This window comes from Micromonas pusilla (assembly GCF_000151265.4).
Source record: "Micromonas pusilla CCMP1545 genomic scaffold MICPUCscaffold_9, whole genome shotgun sequence".
Classification (NCBI taxonomy): Eukaryota; Viridiplantae; Chlorophyta; class Mamiellophyceae; order Mamiellales; family Mamiellaceae; genus Micromonas; species Micromonas pusilla.
The window spans coordinates 314,343-331,178 of NW_003315890.1; the positions used below are offsets into that span (position 1 = coordinate 314,343).

At 66.1% G+C, this 16,836-nt stretch overlaps 10 protein-coding genes across 10 annotated transcripts; 4 read left to right on the forward strand and 6 right to left on the reverse strand.

The window, feature by feature from the left end:
• Positions 1 to 40: 40 nt before the first annotated feature.
• MICPUCDRAFT_60623 (uncharacterized protein) lies at positions 41 to 3,311 on the reverse strand (the record flags this gene model as incomplete). Its single annotated transcript, XM_003061115.1, has 1 exon — positions 41 to 3,311. One exon carries the CDS (start codon positions 3,309 to 3,311, stop codon positions 762 to 764), a length of 2,550 nt encoding a protein of 849 aa, XP_003061161.1. The 3' UTR covers positions 41 to 761.
• A 221-nt stretch (positions 3,312 to 3,532) lies between these two features.
• MICPUCDRAFT_41237 (uncharacterized protein) lies at positions 3,533 to 3,976 on the reverse strand (the record flags this gene model as incomplete). The annotated part of the gene is made up of 1 exon (XM_003061116.1): positions 3,533 to 3,976. The coding sequence occupies one exon, from the start codon at positions 3,974 to 3,976 to the stop codon at positions 3,533 to 3,535; it is 444 nt and encodes a 147-aa protein (XP_003061162.1).
• A 190-nt stretch (positions 3,977 to 4,166) lies between these two features.
• MICPUCDRAFT_48052 (PGAM phosphoglycerate mutase) lies at positions 4,167 to 6,382 on the forward strand. Its single transcript, XM_003060861.1, has 3 exons — positions 4,167 to 4,406; positions 4,632 to 4,695; positions 4,857 to 6,382. Exons 1-3 carry the CDS (start codon positions 4,238 to 4,240, stop codon positions 6,241 to 6,243), a joined length of 1,620 nt encoding a protein of 539 aa, XP_003060907.1. The 5' UTR covers positions 4,167 to 4,237; the 3' UTR covers positions 6,244 to 6,382.
• A 36-nt stretch (positions 6,383 to 6,418) lies between these two features.
• On the reverse strand, positions 6,419 to 6,793 carry MICPUCDRAFT_60626 (uncharacterized protein; the record flags this gene model as incomplete). Its single annotated transcript, XM_003061117.1, has 2 exons — positions 6,419 to 6,593; positions 6,711 to 6,793. The coding sequence occupies 2 exons, from the start codon at positions 6,791 to 6,793 to the stop codon at positions 6,419 to 6,421; spliced, it is 258 nt and encodes an 85-aa protein (XP_003061163.1).
• Positions 6,794 to 7,664: 871 nt separating this feature from the next.
• On the forward strand, positions 7,665 to 8,672 carry MICPUCDRAFT_19797 (uncharacterized protein; the record flags this gene model as incomplete). Its single annotated transcript, XM_003060862.1, has 1 exon — positions 7,665 to 8,672. One exon carries the CDS (start codon positions 7,665 to 7,667, stop codon positions 8,670 to 8,672), a length of 1,008 nt encoding a protein of 335 aa, XP_003060908.1.
• Positions 8,673 to 8,748: 76 nt separating this feature from the next.
• Positions 8,749 to 9,981, reverse strand: MICPUCDRAFT_60628 (uncharacterized protein; the record flags this gene model as incomplete). The annotated part of the gene is made up of 1 exon (XM_003061118.1): positions 8,749 to 9,981. One exon carries the CDS (start codon positions 9,979 to 9,981, stop codon positions 8,749 to 8,751), a length of 1,233 nt encoding a protein of 410 aa, XP_003061164.1.
• A 299-nt stretch (positions 9,982 to 10,280) lies between these two features.
• MICPUCDRAFT_60629 (uncharacterized protein) lies at positions 10,281 to 11,321 on the forward strand (the record flags this gene model as incomplete). The annotated part of the gene is made up of 1 exon (XM_003060863.1): positions 10,281 to 11,321. One exon carries the CDS (start codon positions 10,281 to 10,283, stop codon positions 11,319 to 11,321), a length of 1,041 nt encoding a protein of 346 aa, XP_003060909.1.
• A 31-nt stretch (positions 11,322 to 11,352) lies between these two features.
• Positions 11,353 to 13,884, reverse strand: OFD1 (basal body protein). The gene has a single exon (XM_003061119.1). The coding sequence runs from the start codon at positions 13,668 to 13,670 to the stop codon at positions 11,373 to 11,375; it is 2,298 nt and encodes a 765-aa protein (XP_003061165.1). The 5' UTR covers positions 13,671 to 13,884; the 3' UTR covers positions 11,353 to 11,372.
• Positions 13,885 to 14,123: 239 nt separating this feature from the next.
• MICPUCDRAFT_20077 (uncharacterized protein) lies at positions 14,124 to 15,089 on the forward strand (the record flags this gene model as incomplete). The annotated part of the gene is made up of 1 exon (XM_003060864.1): positions 14,124 to 15,089. The coding sequence occupies one exon, from the start codon at positions 14,124 to 14,126 to the stop codon at positions 15,087 to 15,089; it is 966 nt and encodes a 321-aa protein (XP_003060910.1).
• Positions 15,090 to 15,187: 98 nt separating this feature from the next.
• Positions 15,188 to 16,726, reverse strand: MICPUCDRAFT_19598 (uncharacterized protein; the record flags this gene model as incomplete). The annotated part of the gene is made up of 2 exons (XM_003061120.1): positions 15,188 to 15,886; positions 16,208 to 16,726. 2 exons carry the CDS (start codon positions 16,724 to 16,726, stop codon positions 15,188 to 15,190), a joined length of 1,218 nt encoding a protein of 405 aa, XP_003061166.1.
• Between the last annotated feature and the right edge of the window lie 110 nt (positions 16,727 to 16,836).

Below are 16,836 nucleotides of genomic sequence, written 5' to 3' on the forward strand. Positions count from 1 at the left end.
AACGCGAAAATTTCGCGACGGCGGCGAGGGTCAAAGAGGAAAAGCTGAAAAAGGAACGGGAGTCGAAGGGATTTGAGCGAGCGGCTGTCGAGATGGTTGCCAACAAAGAAGAACGTCGGTGGTTCAGTGGGCAAGGGAATAAGCTCGGGCGAGCAGAGGTGGGAGGCGGCGCGAGCGCCGCAGATTTTTACGGCGCCAAGAAGAAAGAGGAGCCGGCTCGTCGGGAGGTGGTAGAACTCAGCGGCGCGAAGGACGAGGAAGAGGCGCACGAGGACTTGGACGAGATAAAGACGTTCACTAAGCACGTCCCCGAGACTTATGAGGATGAAGAGGAGGCTGAGGTTAAAGACGACGCGGCGATTGTCGTGCGGGACGAGTCGGAGGACACGCCAGTCGTGCCGGTGGCGTCTCCACCGAAGCCACCCCATCAGCAAGGCGTATCCGAAACCGCCGGCGCGGTGAAACACGTCTCGGCGGCGAAGCGAAAGAGATACTTCCTCGACGAGTCGTCAGAGGACGAAGATGACGAAGAAGTAGTCGAGGCGACTCAGCCTGAGCCGGTGGTTCGGACGGACCCAAACTGGGCTACCATCACCGGTGCTCTCCACGAACTCGATCCGTCTTCTCATTCGAACAGGAGCTCAGAGAAGAACACCGGGTTGTCCGGGTGAACGAATTACGCGCCGCCGCCGCCGCCGACAAGTGAACGAATAGTTAACACGGGGCGATTGTGAAAGAACTAGCAGCAATGTGCACGCTCATCATCTCGCTCTTCGAACGACGCGCTCTCCACTCTCGTCCCGCGCGGACCCTGGACCTAAACTTCTCGCGTGCATCCGCCGCAGAACTTCGTCCAGCTTCGCGATTTGCTCCTCCGCGTCGCGGAGTTGCCGTTGCGTCGCTCGCAGCTCTGTTCCGCCCATATCCGCGCGTTCGTCCGCCGCAGCCGCGGTCGCGCGTACTACTCGCAACTCCTGTCGAGAAGCCACGCAGGCGGCATCCGCCTTGACCGCCGCGTCTTCCCAACCCGCCGCCGCGGCTGTCAACGCGTCCCTCTCGCTCTCGCACGCCGCGAGCGCGTCTTCGAACTCCTCAGCCTTTGCGCTCGCGGTCACGAGAGCCCCCGCGGCGCAGTGCGCGACCGCGAGCAGCGCGGACGCGGCGCTGGCGTCATCGTCGTTCCCGGTGATCATCCACTGCTTAAACACGTCCGCACCCGAGTCCACGTTAGCTTCGACGCACCGCCTAAGCGCGGCGGAGAGCACCGCAGTCGCTTCCTCGACGACGCCCGCGTCCGTGGCGTCGAGCGCGTCCCTCGCGAACGCCCTCCCCCCCGCGTCTCGATGCTTCTCGTCCACCTCGTGCACTGTCGTCATCGCCACCGACGGCGATGCTGCGTCTGTAACCGGCGACTGCGGCGGCCGCGGGGGCGGCGACGCGGGTCGAGGCGAAGGCGAAGGCGACGCGCTCGCGATCACCCCGACGTTCGCGCTGATCTCCCTCAGTTCTCGCTCCGCTTCCCTGCGCGCGTCCGCTTCCATGTGCGTCTTCGCCGCTCGAAGCCGCGTCTCGGATTCGTCGAGCTGCCGACGAAGGTCGCGCGCGGTCGCCTTGTGACGCGCGGCCGCGGCCGCACGCGACTGCGCGTGTCGTTTCGTCTCCTCCACGCGCTCCAAAAGCTGCTCCGTTCGAACTTTCAGGACGTCTTGCGCGCGCGCGAGATCCGCGATTTTCGACTGCGCCGTCCGCGACACCTCCGCGCGTTCTCGCGCCTCCGCCTCCACCTTTTCCTTCTCCGCGTTCGCTTTCGCGATGGCAGCGTCAGCGTCGGCGCGCACTTTACCGATGACCGACTGCGCGTCCGCACGCACTTTATCGATGTCCGACTGCGCCTCCGCGCTCGCCGCGGCGGCGGCGGCGCGCGCGTTTTCATCCGCCGCCGCCCTCTCGGCGTCTTCTCGCGCCTTGTCGCGCGCGACCCTCGCCGCGGTCGCTTCGCATTCCGCCCTCGCCGTCGCCCGCGCGGCTTTCTCGCGAACGTCCTCCATCTCCTTGCGAAGTGCATCGAGCTCGCCCTTCAAGCGCGTCGACTCGGAGCTGTCTTTGTCCACGGACGAGCACCGCGCGACGTTTCGTTCGTTCCGCGCGATCGCCGCGTCATTTTTCGCTCGCGCCGCCGCCTTCTCCGCGTTCGTCGCGCGTTCGATCGCGAGTTCGTAATTCCTCCTGTGTTCCAGAGCGGCGAGTCTGTTCGCCGTCGCCGCCCCGCGCGCGGACTTCAGCTCCGCGCTCAGTCTCTCCGCGTCCCTCACGCGCGTCCGCGTCTCGTCGAGCTCGAGTTTGTATCTCTCCGCCGCGTCTTTCGCCGCCCTCGCGCCTTTCCTCGCGGCGACGAGCTCTGCTCGTAACCTCTCCGATCTCTGCGTCGCGTCCTTCGCCGCCGCGAGCGCGTCGTCTCGCGCCGACATCGCCGCGTGCATGTGCTTCATCGCGTCCACGCGCGCGCTCGCGGACTTTCTGCTCTCTCGCCTCGCCTCCGACGTTCGCTCCGCGGCGTCCGCGTGCGCCCTGCGGAGCTCCAACGTTTCCAACTCCTTTTCGCTCAGCGCCGCGCGCAAGGACAGGAGCTCGCCGGCGAAAGCGGCGCCGCCGAGCGCGGCGGGCACGACCATGAAATCCGGAGGATACGTGCTGGCGGAAGCTCGCGCGTCGTGAGCGAAGGAATCACGCGGGTCGGGTTCCCGCGTTTCCGGCTCCGGCTCCGGCGGGGGCGGCTCGTCGACGAGGATCGTCTTCTTACTTCGCCCCAACAGCGCGAGCGCCCTCGCCTTTATGCCCGCTGATTTCTTCTTGCCGCTCGCGGACTTCAGCGCGGCGATCGCGGCGGCGCTGTCCACGCTGCGCGCGGGGCTCGGAGGCGGGGACGCGAGCGGGGACGCGAGCGGGGAAGCCCCCGCGATGCTGCCTTCGCGCGAGGAAGGAACGCTCGCGCGGTCGTGGTCCGAGAGGCTCGCGAACGCGCCCGCGGCTCTCGCTTTCGCGCTCGCGGACTTCATCCTGCCGCCGGGGCTTTCCACATCCGAGCTCGTTCTAAGGCTAGAAGTAGGGCTACGCGGAGGACTCCGGGGTGGACTACTCGGCGGGGAAGAGAGCGGCGAAGCGTCCGCGCCCGAGAGGGCGCGAAACGAGTCGCGCTCGAAGCCTTTTCGTCGAACCGAATCCTCGTCCGGTTCGATCGTATCCGACCTCGGGTCTCCCTCGGGCGAGTTCGTCTTGCTCGAGCAGCACCCCACCGTCTTGCCGCCGCCCATCTGGCGCGTCGCCGACCCCCGGCGACGGTCCGTCAGCAGCGCGCGACGAGATCAGTGGACGGATCGATTTTCAATTTGTTGAGACAGCTCGCTCGTTGTGTCTCAAGTTCGCTTACAACCTCTACGCGGGTGCGACCCCCGCCCCGCGCCCCCTCTCTACACGCCACACCCGCTCTCGGACGATCACGCCCGCGCCGCCGCCGCTTCTACTCGCGAGCGCGTCACTTTCCCTCCCCCGAGACGACCACCTCCGATTTCCACCTCAGCAGCTCGTCCATGAGCGCGTTCGCTTCGTCCACGCCTCCCGCGATCCTCACGCCGTGCTTCGCGAGAAGCTTGGTGAGCGACGCGCGCTCCGTGCCCATCTCTTGCTTCAGCGTGTGCCGCACCGCCGCGGCTCTTCTGCGCGCGAGATCGTCCTCCGTCGCCGGTTCCGAATCCTCCTCGACGAGAGACTCGCGGTGCTCGGGGATGCCGCGAAGGATGTCACCGCGAGCGGCGTCGTCGGATTCCGTTTTCGACGACGCCCAACGGCGACGGTCGGATCCCGGCGACGACGTCGAGCTCGCGACGGCGTCGATTCTCGAGCTGAACGCCGATCGCACGGGCGTCGACAGCGCCCGAGACGCGAGCGCGCACGCGCGGCGCGCGATGAACGACACCATGAGCGCGTGGGGGGTGTGGCGAAGTCCGTCGGAACTGATGACGAACTGGCCTTCGAGCAGCCTTCAGTTCGAGTCGTTCGCGAGCAGACTGCAGTGGTTCTGTTCGCGAAGGCGAACCGCGCTCGCCTCTGTTCGAACGCGGTTGGAAGATCGCCGCCGCGCCGGGTCACTCCGCGGCACGGTGGGTCGACCGTACCAGAGGCGGCGACCCCGCGGAGAGTGGGGGATCACCGACCTCGCGCGGCTCGCCTCCGGAGCGTCATGCAGTCGCACGAAGCGAAGCGCCAGCGCGTGGAGAAACCGCGCGCGTCATCCGAGAACGTTCTGCCGTTCCCCTCGACGTCCGTTGCGGAGACGAACGACGCGGACGAACGCTACGACGCGGACGCGAACAACTCGCCGTCGCGGCACACCCCGGGTCGCACGCCAGGTGCGCGTCGTCTCCGTCGTGCCTTGGATCGATCGCATCCGGACTCTAGACTCGATCGCGCGCGGCACGGCGCGCCGTCGCGCGCGGGCCGCGTCGTGGCACGAACGCGAATCTCACCACCTGTCTGTGTCAGCCGCGGGTGCACACATTTTTCTCGCGACGCTCCCCTCGAGCGCGCCCGTCGCCGACCGACGCTCTCCCACCCTCGCCGCTGGCGTTCGACAGGGTTTAACATCCAGCGCAGCAGATCATTTGGCGACCTCGGCGTCGAGTCCGCGGAGCGAGACGGGTGCGCACGCGACGCCTCGCGCGAGATTTCGCGAGTCACGAAATCGTGGCACGTTTCCGCCGTGTTTGAAAACTCAAATCCCGACGCGCACGCGCGCGCGACGTCTCCACTCGCGAACGCGCACGCTGACTCCACCACCTACCCTCTCATCGATCCCACAGGCTCGAACGCGGTAAATCAGAACTCGCGACGTCGCCCGCGGACCGGGACGCGCGCGGGGATGACGTTTTAGATCCGCGCGCCGTCGCGCAGGCGCCGTCGTCTGTGCACGCGACGCCGCGACGCCGGCACAGGCGGGTGGACTCCCTCGGCGGCGAGGACATCACGCTGAGCCCCGGCGAGCTGGGAGGGTCGCAGTACATCATGTCCCCCGGGGACGCGCTCGCGAACACGCTGTCGCGGAGCGAGAGCACGGTGTCGGACGGCCAGAGCGCGTTGCCGAGCAGCGTCGAGGAAGTCGCCGCGCTGGAGCTGAGGCAGCCGCAACGGCTGTACCCGATTTTCGTGAAGGGCCGAAAGATCGTGCACCTCGTCAGGCACGGCCAGAGCACGTACAACGAGGCGATCAGCGGGCCGGGGTCGTGGGACGAGCCGAACATATTCGACGCGCCGCTGACGACGCTCGGCGTGAACCAAGCCAGAGGTCTCGGCGGGTTTCTAGCGAAGCTCCCGAAGGATGCGGTGTGGGTGACGTCCGCGCTGACGCGCGCGATGGAGACGTGCGTGCACGGGTACAAGTCCTCGCTCGAGGTGAAATACGCGCAGAAGAGAAGAGCCGCGGCGGTGAACGAAGCCGCGGGCGGAACCGCGTGCGCGAACACCGCCGGGCGCCCGCCGCTCGCGGGAAGGAGCAAGAGCCGTCTCTCCCACGGCGGGAAAGGGTCCCGCGCCGCCGCCGGGAGAAGCAGCGACGAAAACGGATACGCTGACGACGGAGGATCCGAGGACGCGGTGCCGATGGCGGGGACGACGCCCGCGCCTGGACGCGGATGCCTGGAGGATGCGGATGCGGACGCGGGAGCGAGCGGCGGCAGAGCGGTCGCGAGGATGCTCTCGGACGAGAAGACGCCCGCGCCGATGGCGGCGAAGCGAACGCTGAGCGCGGAGCTCGGCGAGCTCGCGCCGGACGCCGTCGGCGCGTCGCCGTCGGATACGCTCGAGTTTGACGCCGCGGAGATGGCCGCTTGGGGGGAACGCGTCATCGTGCATCCGCACCTCTCGGAGAAGGTGAGCACGTCCGGGGATATCGGGCGTAACAAAGGGATCCTCATGAACGAGTTCCCTTTGCTCGCGCTCGGGCTCTCGCGGCTGCCAGGGGACGTGTGGTGGTACAGTCAAGTGCACCGACCGAACGACGCGGAGCGAGAGACGTTTCAGTCGCACGAGCCGTCGCACAAGTTTAAGGAACGCGTCGATCGGTTCCGGCACTGGCTGATGAGCCGAGAGGATAAGGTTTTCGTGGTGTTCGGACACTCCACGTTCTTTAAAGAGCTGACGGGCGGGCACAAGAGCATGAAGAACTGCGAGGTATTCTCCTATCACTTGTGACGAGCACAGAGGGAACGAAAAAAGAGCGACGGCGTCGACGACCAGAGATTTCACCTCTACCTCTCGACGTCGAACGCTGGAGAGGGTCCGAGTGCGTCTTCTAGCAGAAGTACTTTGACGATGAAGGGAAGCTTTTACTACATGCACGTCTTCATTAACTTTTCGCGCGCGATCGTCACTGCGCCGCGGCCGCCGCAGCTTGCTCGGGAGTCTGACTCTTTTTTATCGACAGCGCGTGGATCGACGCCATCTCGTTCTTCAGCGCGTCGTGGATGAGCCTGTGCCTCGCGATCGGGAGCTTCCCCTGGAACTGCTTGCTCACGACCTCGACCTCGAAGCTCTCACCGCAGCTAGGTATAGGGTCACGCACAGCGGTCGCGTCAGGGTCAGTCGTATGCGGTTCGAAGGGCGATCGGTGGTTGGACGACGACGCGCACGGAGAAGGCTCGGGGAGAACGCCGCCCTACTCTCCGCTGATGTCCGTGACCTTCACCGTCTCCGCCTCGAGCGCGGCGCGGAGGAGATCTTCGACCTGCTGCACCGAAGGCATCGTTCGCGGAGCGGTCGTGTGTCGGTGACTTGTGTCCCCTGTCGCTGGAACCGGGGGGCGGAAAGTTAACACGCGACAAACGCAAACTGAGATCTGCACCAGAACACTCGGAGAGGCGCAGGGCTGGCGGGTCATGGAGACCCCCACCCGCGGCGGGGCCGCCTCCCCCTCGTGCGACACGACGGCGTCGCTGCTCTCGAAGCTGCAGGCGCGCAACCGCGCGGAGGTCGTCGCGTTCAAAGACGTCTTCGAAGCGCACGCATCCGCGCAGACAAACGCTCGAGCTCTGCAAGAGCGCGCGTCCGCGCTGCAGCGACAGTGCGCGGAGCTGACCCAGGGGAAGGAGACCTCGGAGGCGAACTTAAAGATCGCGAACGACGCGGCGGCGCGAGGCGAGGCGGCGCAAGAGCAAGCCGCGCGCGTCGCGCAGCTCCAGACCGAGCTCGCGGAGAGTTACAAGCGACACGCGGACAGCTCCGAGCAAGTCATCGTCGCGAGGGACCGCCAGGCGAAAGCGGACGAAGACCTGGTCGTCGCGAAAGAGGCGCTCGTCCTCGCCGAGCGCGAGCGCGACGACGCGATCAGACGCGGGGACGCGCTCGCGAGCGAGCTCGAGAGCGCCAGAGCGCTCGCGGAGGCGACCGAGGCGGAGGCGGCGGCGAGAGCGCGCGACAAGGAAGATGCGCTCGCGAAGGCGGAGGCGGTCGAGCGCGAGAATCAGCAGCTTCTAGAGCGCGTGATGCAGATGAAGCTGTCGGAGGCGGAGAAGATGAACGCGATCAACGACCTGTACGAAGATCTTCAGAGACAGAAGCAGTCCGTGGAGTTAGCGGCCGCGGCGGCGGATCTCTCCGCGGCGTCGAGCACTCGCATGCGTTCTCTGACGACCGCGCCGGGGCAGGGGGGGTCGCGCGCGCGGAGCGGGGGATATTTCCCCGCGCGCAAGCGCTTGGTGATACGCGCGAACGTCGGCGGCACGCACAGGGTCGCGTTCACCGCGGGAGGGGACGTCCTCGCGACCGCGGGGGACGACAAGGTCGTGTCGTTGTGGGACGCGGGCTCGGGCGTCGCGACCGGCCCCGGTAGGCTCGCCGGTCACGCCGGCGCGTTGCTCGACGTCGACTTCAGCGGCGGCGAGAACGGGGGTGGGGGCGGGGGCGGGGATCTGACGGTCCTCGGCGCGGGGGCGGATAAGTCCATTCGGCTGTGGGACGCGGTCACCGGGAAGTGCAGGCACGCGCTGCGAGGTCACGCGGAGAAGGTGTGCGCCGCGCGATTTTCGCCGTTTGAAAACACGCGCGCGGCGTCGTGCTCGCACGACAAAACGATCAAGGTGTGGGACCTGAACAAAGGGTTTTGCGTCGCGAGCATCATGTGCGCGAGCAACTGCAACGCGGTGACGTACGGCGACGGCGCCGGGGTCGTCGTCACCGGCCACTTCGACGGCGCCGCGAGGGTGTGGGACGTGCGAAGGAAGCCGGGGAACGCGTGCGATCCGATCGAAGTCAGAGCGCACGAGCAGCACGTCACGTCCGTGACCGCGATGCCGAACAACCGAGCCCAGTTCCTGACGAGCGGCAAAGACCACACGCTGAAGCTGATCGACCTCAGAGGGGGCGCGCAGGGCGAGGTCGTGAAGACAATCAAGGCGAGCGGGTACAGAGTCTGGACGCAATGGGCCAACGCGTGCGTGTCCCCGGACGGCGCGCACGTCGTCGCCGGGGGCGCGGACGGCGCCGTGTTCGTGTGGTCTCTGTCCGACGAAGGGCTCAAGGTGACGCTGAGAGGGCACGACGCCGCGGTCGCGACGTGTGCGTGGGGGCAGAGCGGTCTCGCGACCGCGGACAAGAACGGCGTCGCGGTTCTTTGGTCGGAGTGACGACGTGCTTTAGCGATCTCGAACGAGTGTTTCAACAGTCGAATGAAGAGTTACGGATCATAATAACGAAGCCTCATCAGTGCGCGACCAAGGCCTCCGCTCCGGCGTCTAAAGCCTTAGACACCTCGCCCGCCGCGCCCGCCAGGTTCTCCCGCCACACGTCGAGCCGCGCCCGAAGGTTCGCCCACTGCTCCTTGCCGAACACTCTGTGCGTCACGCGCGTCACGACGGCGACGCCCCTCAGCTGATCCATCTTCGCCTCGATCAGCCTCGCGCCGATCGCGCGAACGATCCACCCCTCGACTTCGCCGTCCGCGCACTGCAGCGCGGCCGCGACCTGCGCGTACGTCACCTCCCCAGACGACGACGCCGCCGTCGCGCTCTCCGCGAGCGCGCACAGCGCGAGCACCTTCATCTTCCCCGCGCACTCCGCCTCGTCCACCGATAGGGTTTTGAACACGTCGCCGTTTGACTTGGCGAACGCCGCGAACGCGCCCATGCCGTCGCCGGTGAGCATCGTCTCGAGCAACCCGAGGACGTTCGCGGACTTGGTGTCCTTCAGAGCCTTGATCGCGGGGTACCCCAGAAGGTCGCACTTGAACAGCATGTCGTTGGAACGCACGAACGACACGACCGTCGCCTTCGCGACGTCCTCCGCGGTTGCGTCGAGCTTCTCCCCGGGCTTGTACGTCGCGAGGTACTTGAGCTGGAGATCGAGGACGCGCGCGGACGCGGCGTCGTTCACGTCCGTCGTCACGGACGTCTCCGCGAGCATGGAGAAGATGCTCTGGAGCATCGCGCGCGTCGCCGCGGGGTCGAGATTCCAAGACGCGTAGTTGTCCTCCACGTGCCTCGCGAGCGGCGCGACGAGCGTCCCGAGCTTCGCGCTGCGGACGTACGCGAGGATCTTGTTCAAGATCGCGAGTCGCGCGGTGAGGTCCGTGGTCATGTTGTACAGCGAGAACAGCGCGTTCGCGCGCGCGGGACCGCGCTCGGTGCTCGCGAGCGCAGCCTGCACGAGCGCGTCTACGCACGCGGCGGCGTCCGCGGCGGGGAGCCTCTGCGCGAGCCCGCCGACGATCAGGACCGAGGCCTCGAGGTCTTTCTCGGACGCGTCCGCGAAGAGCTTCGCGCCGTGCGCCATGATCTTGCCGACCGCGTCGACGAACTTCCCGGCCTCGAGGAGGGCGGCGCACTCCTTCGCGATCTTGCCCGAGGCGTCCCCGACGAGGCCGTCCACGAGCGTCGCGACGGAGACGAGCGGATCCTCGTCCCCGGTCTCCACGAGCACGCAAGTCGAGGCGGTCATGGTTTCTCCGGAGCTTCGACGGCGACGCGACGAGGTCCGAGCGGTAACGCGCGGCGGTGTGAGTCGCGCGCGCGTGAGAAAGGGCGCGCTCGCGCGGGCGACGATCCTCTTGGTCTTCAGTTGGCGGCGGTCCCCGAGGGGCAGAAAAAAATTGAAATTTGGGCCTCTCCAGGTGGCCTCTCCCCAGGTTACGTTTGGGCTTTTAGACTGGAGTCAGAGTCACGTTTCTGTCACGGTTATGATCAGTGACGGATAATCAACCCGAGCACAACGACCACAACGACCGCAGCCGAACCATCATGGCGGCCGCGGTCGCCCACCCCGTGGACGCGCTCGTCCCCGAGATAGAGAACGACAGCGACGACGACTTCGCGGACGAGCTCGAGGCCGAGCTCGTGGAAGCGGGACGCGCGGACGACGAGACAACCCTCGCGGGAAATAACAAAAAAAGGAAAGAGACCCCAGACGTCGACGACGCGCCCGCGAGGAAGGCCGCAAGGGCGTCGGAGACGACGACCGGAGGAGGATCGGGCCTCGCGTCCCTGCCGAGGGAGATCATCGCGCACGTGTTCGCGTTCCTCGCCCCCGAGGACCTCACGTCCGTCGCGACGACGTGCCGACACCTGCGAGGGCCCGCTCAGGACGACAGGCTCTGGCGAAGATCGTACGCCGCGCGCTTCGGACAGCCCAAGGAGCAACGCCGAGCGCACAGCTGGCGCGCGCTGTACTTCGTCGACGACGCGAGGGAGCTGCGACAAGCGGTCGCGAACGCGCCGCCGTCGCAGAAGCACCTGTACGCGCAGATGCAGGCGGCGAAGCGCTCGCTCGCGGCGCCCGCGCCGAGCGCCGACGCGGCGACGGCGCGGAGGGACGCCGCGGGACTGCTGACGGACGTCGAAGTCGTCTCGCGTTGGCGCGCGTCGAAAGGCCTCGGGGACGGTTTGGACGCGAAGTCCAAGCACCGGTGCAGCGTCGCGACCGGGTGCTCGTACACGCGGTTCGGGTCGGACATATTCGTGTGCGAGCGCACGGGAAGGGCGCACGTGTGCGGCGACGACAGCTGCCGCGAACGTGTCGTGGACCACGACGGCATGACCGAGATGTGCGTCATCTCCGGCAGGGTGTTCGATCGCATGCTCGGAGAGGGCGACGAACCGAACGGATGCGGCGGAGGGGGGGAGGAAGCCGCGGAAGAGCGCGGGTTTCACGGGGAGAAAGGGTGGTTGGGGTCGTGTTTCGAAGCGGGGTACGGCAGAGAACGCTCGAGGAAAAAGCCCCGCGACGACGAGGCAGACACTTCAGAGTCGGACTCTTCAGACTCGGAGTCCGGCGGCGAGTGAGCGCGCGGATAGACTAGCTAGCAGCGCTTTCGCGTAGACGTCGTTTACGAATTAAAACACGTCGTCCCCCGTCTCGTCTTCTAGTTCGTCCGGGACGAAGTCCTCCTCGTACACCTCCTCAATCTCCCCCGAAACCCGCGGAGACGTCTTCTTCGGACTCTTCGCCCCCACGGGCGACTTCGGGCGTGACGTCGGCGACTTCGGCGACTTCGGCGGCGACGCGGTCACCGCCGGCGCGTCGATCGCCACGGCCGCGACTTCCTCGTCCGCGGCCTCGAACGTGTCGTCCGCGTACGCGTCCGCGTACGACTCGCCCGATACCTTCGCCGCTTCCTCCATCGCCAGCCTCGCCGTGATCTCCGCTTCCAACACCGCGCGTTCGATCTGCGCCTTCTTCGAAGCCTCGTCCCTCATCTTGTTCGCCGCGAGCTTCGCCGCGTCCATCCTCGCGGTCGCTTCCTCGATCTGCCTCTCGTACATGAGTTTGCGCTCGTACGCCGCGAGCGCTTCCTTCTGCGTCTGGTGCTGCCCCTCGAGCTCTTTCATCATCAGATTCACCGCGGTGTTGTGCGAGACGTACTCCCCGTTCTCGTCCACGAGCGCGTTCGCGCCGTCGATGAGGCCGCGCTGTAACCCGAGCTGCTCCGGCGTCACCCCGGGGATCTCCGCCGCGGCGCGAAGCGCGTTCGCGCGCTGCTCCTGGTAGATGCGCTTCTTGACCTCTTCGTCCATGAGTTCGCGCATGAATTTCTTCGTGCTCTCGACGGTGGCCCACGCGTCCTTCGCGCGTTTCACCGCGTCGTCGACGCGTTTCTCCGCCACCTCCGCGCGCACTTTGAACGCCTCCGCCATCGCGAGCGCTTCCCCGCGTTCCCTGCGCTCTTCCTTTCTCTCGTACTCGATGCGTTCGATCTCCACTCTCAGGGGGATCACCTCCTCGCGCGCGGTCTCCGCGTCCGCCTCGGCGCGGTGCAACGCCGCCACCGTCTTGGCGTACTTCTTTTCGATTTTTTTCTCCCTCCCGTCGTCCAGCATCAACTGCGGCGCCTCGGGCGACATCGTCGCCTCCCCACGCTTCGCGAGCGCCGCGTTCGCTTTGTCCAGCTGCACTCGCAGGTCCTCGATCTGCATCACGAGGATGTCCGTCGCGGCGTCGCCCTTGCCGCCGCTGAGGACGACGGAGAGCGCGGCGGCTTTGTCCTTCTCGAGCGTCGCGCGCTCGCGTCGAACAGCCTCGATCTCCGCGTGGAGCTCTTCTCGTCGTTTCTCGATGTCGCGCTCCGCCTCGCGAGTCTTCGCGACCGCGCGGCGCTGGGCCTCCTCCGTGGCGTGCAAGTCGCGCGACTGCCAGGACATCTCCTTGGCGTTCAACTCCGCTTCTCTTCGCGCCGCGGCTTCCTCCTCTCTCGCGCGCAGCATCGCCCTGCCCATCTGCTCGCGCTGGAACGCCTCCTTTTCCCCGCGAAGGGTGTCGTGCTCCGCCGCGAGGCGTTGCCGGTGCTCGTACGCCGCGCGCTCCAGCGCCGCCTCCGCGGCTCGGACGCGCTCGATCTGCGCCTCCTCGCGCGCGCGTAACTTCTGAAGCCGGTCCGAATGCACGCGTTCGAGGTCCTCCCTCGCTTCCGCGAGATTCCTCCGGTGCTTCGACGCTTCCTCCAGCCGCGCTTGCGTCACCTCGTGCTCGCGAACGCGCCGGACGTGCTCGAGCATCTCCGCGCGCATCCTGCTCTCGCACTCCTTTTGAAACGACGCCATTCGCTCCTCCGCGTCGCGCAGCGGCGCCAGGCGTTCTGTCGCGACGGCGCGCTCGTGCTGCTCGTCAATCTGCGCGAGTCTCAACGCCAGCGAGCTCGCACCGCCGGAGATGTCGTCCGTCTGCGTCGGCGTCTCTCTCCTCGCGCTCGACGCGCCGACCTCCGCGATCGCTTGTAAGATGTTCAGGAGCAGCGGCGACGGCGGCGCGGGGGCGCCGTCCGCGTTTCTCGCGCCGACGTCGGGGCGCAGGAGGTGCTGCGACAGACTCGACGGGCGCTCGAGGCACAGCACCCTCGAGATCTCGTCTCGGGACATCACCTGCTGGTCCGTCAGCCCGCACTCGGGCTGGAACACGGACAGCGCGTACCCGTAGTTTTGGTGGTTGAGGTACTCCACGTACAGGCTGTTCGCCGCGCGCTGCCACAGATTTTGCGACCCCGGGGACGGGCCGCTGCCGTCGAACACGCTCGGGTCTTTCCTCTGCAGGACGCCGACGAGGCGCGAGCGCAGGGAGCCTTTGATCCCATCGATCGTGCCCGTGTTCTTGAGCTCATCGAACACTTTGCGCTTGAACTGGCGGTCCGAGAGCGCCATCGTGCGCGGCCGTCGACCCCGCGAATGAATCTCAGAGGGGCGGCTTTAAAAAAGCGAGCGAAGCGATGACGACGAATTCGAAGAGCGCCGTTTCCCTCGCGGCGTCGTGCGACGCGTCCGACGTCGCCCGCGCGGAGGACGTGTATCCGTCGATTCGCTCTCGCGCGCCCGAAGCGTGGACGATGCCCGCGTCGACCGCCCTCGCTCGCGTGCGGTGCGCGGAGGCTTGTGCGGGCGAGACGAAGCGAGGAAGCTGTCGGCTCGTCCAACGTCTCGATTTAAAATTTCGATCGCGCGAACAGAAAATCCGCCCGCGGGACGAGCCCGATCGTGCCGACGCGGATCGTTTCCTCGCACATGCGTCTGCGCGCGGCACTTACGCACGCCTGTTTCACGCGCGCGCCCTCGTTCGCGCCCTCACCCCGCGCCCCGCGTCCGCGTCTTCCGTCCGCGATGGCGGAGAAGCGCGGCAGCATCCGCTCGTTCTTCACCCCCGCGGCGAAAAAAACGAAGAAAGATGACGCCGACGAAACGACAGAAGACGCGATCGCGCCGCTGCGACCGTCGAACGTCGTCAACGCGGACGCGGGCGCCGACGCGAAGGAAGGAGGCTCGACGTTGACGGACGCGCAGCGTGAGCGCGTCGAGCTGAACAAGCAGCTCGCGCGAAGCAAGGCTGCGCAGAGGGAGGCGACGAAAATAGCGGAAGTCGCCGCCGCGAACGGCGTCGCGCCGAACATCGAGGACCTCCTCGTCGAGAGCACCTGGAGGGAGATCTTAGAGCCGGAGTTCAAGAAGGAGTACTTCGGGAACCTGAAGACCTTCCTGAAGCGCGAGTGGAGCTCCGGCGCTAAGGTGTTCCCGGCGACGAAGAACGTGTTCCGAGCCTTCAACTCGTGCGCGACGGCGAACGTGAAGGTGGTCATCCTCGGGCAAGACCCGTACCACGACGACGGTCAAGCGATGGGGCTGAGCTTCTCCGTACCGAAGGGGATCAAGGTTCCGTCGAGCCTGAGTAATATTTACAAAGAGCTCGGGGACGACTTGGGGTGCAAGAAACCGACGCACGGGGACTTGGACAAGTGGGCGACGCAAGGCGTGCTGATGCTCAACGCGTCGCTGACGGTTCGCGCGCACCAGGCGAACTCGCACAGCAAGAAAGGTTGGGAGGTGTTCACGGACGCGGCGATCCGGTCGCTGTCGAAGAAGCAGACGAACCTGGTGTTCATGCTGTGGGGGAAGAACGCGCAAGAGAAGGAGCGGCTCATCGCGAAGGACGGGAATCACCTCGTGTTGAAGTGCCCGCATCCGAGCGGTCTGAGCGCGCACAGAGGGTTCTACGGGTGCAAGCACTTCTCGCAGGCGAACGCGTACATCGAGAAGAAAGGCGGCGTGCCCATCGACTGGCAGATCGAGTGAGTCGCGTTCGTGCTAGGTAGGTGACGTCGTAACCTTATTCGCTAATCGTAGTCTGTCCTATTTCGCCGTCGTCGTCGGGCGTCGAAATCGTGATCGCTTCACAACCTGATCGGGATCCCTTTGTTCTCCATCATATCCACGATGTCGTTCACTTGCGTGCACACGCTCGTGATCTGCGCGTCCCACTTCTCGTTGATCACGTCCCCGTCGCTCGGATCCTGGAAGTCGATGAACCCGTGGACTTGATCGATCGACCCGGCCATGCGTTCCTCGCCGATCATCCTCGCGGCGGTGCGCTCCGCGCGGTCGGGGGGTAACCCGAGCAGCGTCCCGAGCTCATCGATCTTGATGTTGTTGTACAGCTTGCTCGCGCTCAGCAGATTATGTTCGCTGATCGCGCGCGTCACGACGGTCAGCCCGTCCTCGCCGACGGTGAGATGATGCGACCGGAGCGTGCTCGCGAAGCTCGCCGCCTCGTCCGCGCGGAGGATCCGCTCGAGGTACACCTTCTCGAACACCGGGTATATCGGCAGCTTCGCGCAGCGATCGTCTTTGTACAGCGTCGCGAGGACGCGGGCTCGTTGCGGTCCCGCCGCGGCGAGGATGCACGCGATGATCGCGCTCGTCAGCGACGCCGCGAGGTCGGACTCCGTGACGACCTTGCCGTCTCCTAGATCCCTCCCGAGCTCCGTTTGCGAGAGCTCGTAATACCGCAACGACGCCTCCGTGAACTTCATCTTCGCGTCTAAGATTCTCGCGTAGCACGACTTGTACTGAAGCTCCAAAGCTTCTCCTTCCTGTGAATGTCAAGGGATCGTCGCAGAGTGAGTGGACGAGCGAGATGTGAGAGCGGCGCGCGTTGTTAGGTCGAACATTTTCGACGGCGACCTCATTCTAGCCAGTTATAAGCCTCGCGTCTCTTAACCGCTCGGTTCGCCAGCCTCCGTCGCGCGGCGTGTCTCGGAGTAACCCGATAGCCCGCGACGCGAGGGTTCGACAGCGAGGTGAGGGCCGTGACCCTCAGTGTGGTTAAGTGCTGGTATAATCATCGGTCGTCGTCGAGTCGCGAAAACGCCGCGGGTGGATTCGTTCGAGAGCGCGGTGCGCCCGAGACGCACCTTACACGCGCCGAGGAGGAACGACGCCTTCTTTATGAACGCGTCCGCGTTCGTCGCGTCGTCGTCTTCCAGGTACAGCATCGCGATGTCCACGCACATCCTGAGCTTGTACTCGTCCGAGAGGTTCCTGATCCCGCTGTCTAAGTCGATCCCAGCGAGCATCGACGCCGCTTCGCTCGCTTTTCCGTCGTCCTTCAACAGCTTCGCGAGGCCCTCGCGAAGGACGCTGACTTGCTCCTCGAACGACACGACTCTCGGGGTGATCTTCTCGAGCGCGAACTCCGCGACGTCTTTGTGCTGCGCCGCGGGCAGGCTCTTCGCTTCCGAGCACAGCGTGCTCAAGATCTGCCGCGACGTCACGAGAGGCACCACGTCCGAGAGCATGTGGACGACCATCTGCTTGAGACCCTCGACGTCGCCGCCGTTGGAGAGCGATTCGGTGAGGACGGTCTGGTACTTCTGCGTCTTCTCCTTCTGGTCCCCCCCCTCCGCGGCGATCGCGGCGAGGCGAGCCTCCATCGCGCCCGACGTTGTGACCGTAAATTTTCATCGGGGCGCTCGTTTTCTCGCAGTCTGGTGCGTGCTGGTGATCGAGGTACGATTTTCACGCAGTAATACGAGCGACCGTT

Bases quoted from the DNA above. Each gene is read 5' to 3' on its own strand.
- MICPUCDRAFT_48052 (XM_003060861.1), top strand. From the start codon at position 4,238: ATGCAGTCGCACGAAGCGAAGCGCCAGCGCGTGGAGAAACCGCGCGCG. The intron at 4,407-4,631 runs GTGCGCGTCGTC...GGCGTTCGACAG, and splicing joins CACCCCGGGTCGCACGCCAG to GGTTTAACATCCAGCGCAGC. The intron at 4,696-4,856 runs GTGCGCACGCGA...TCGATCCCACAG, and splicing joins GAGTCCGCGGAGCGAGACGG to GCTCGAACGCGGTAAATCAG.
- OFD1 (XM_003061119.1), bottom strand. From the start codon at position 13,670: ATGGCGCTCTCGGACCGCCAGTTCAAGCGCAAAGTGTTCGATGAGCTC.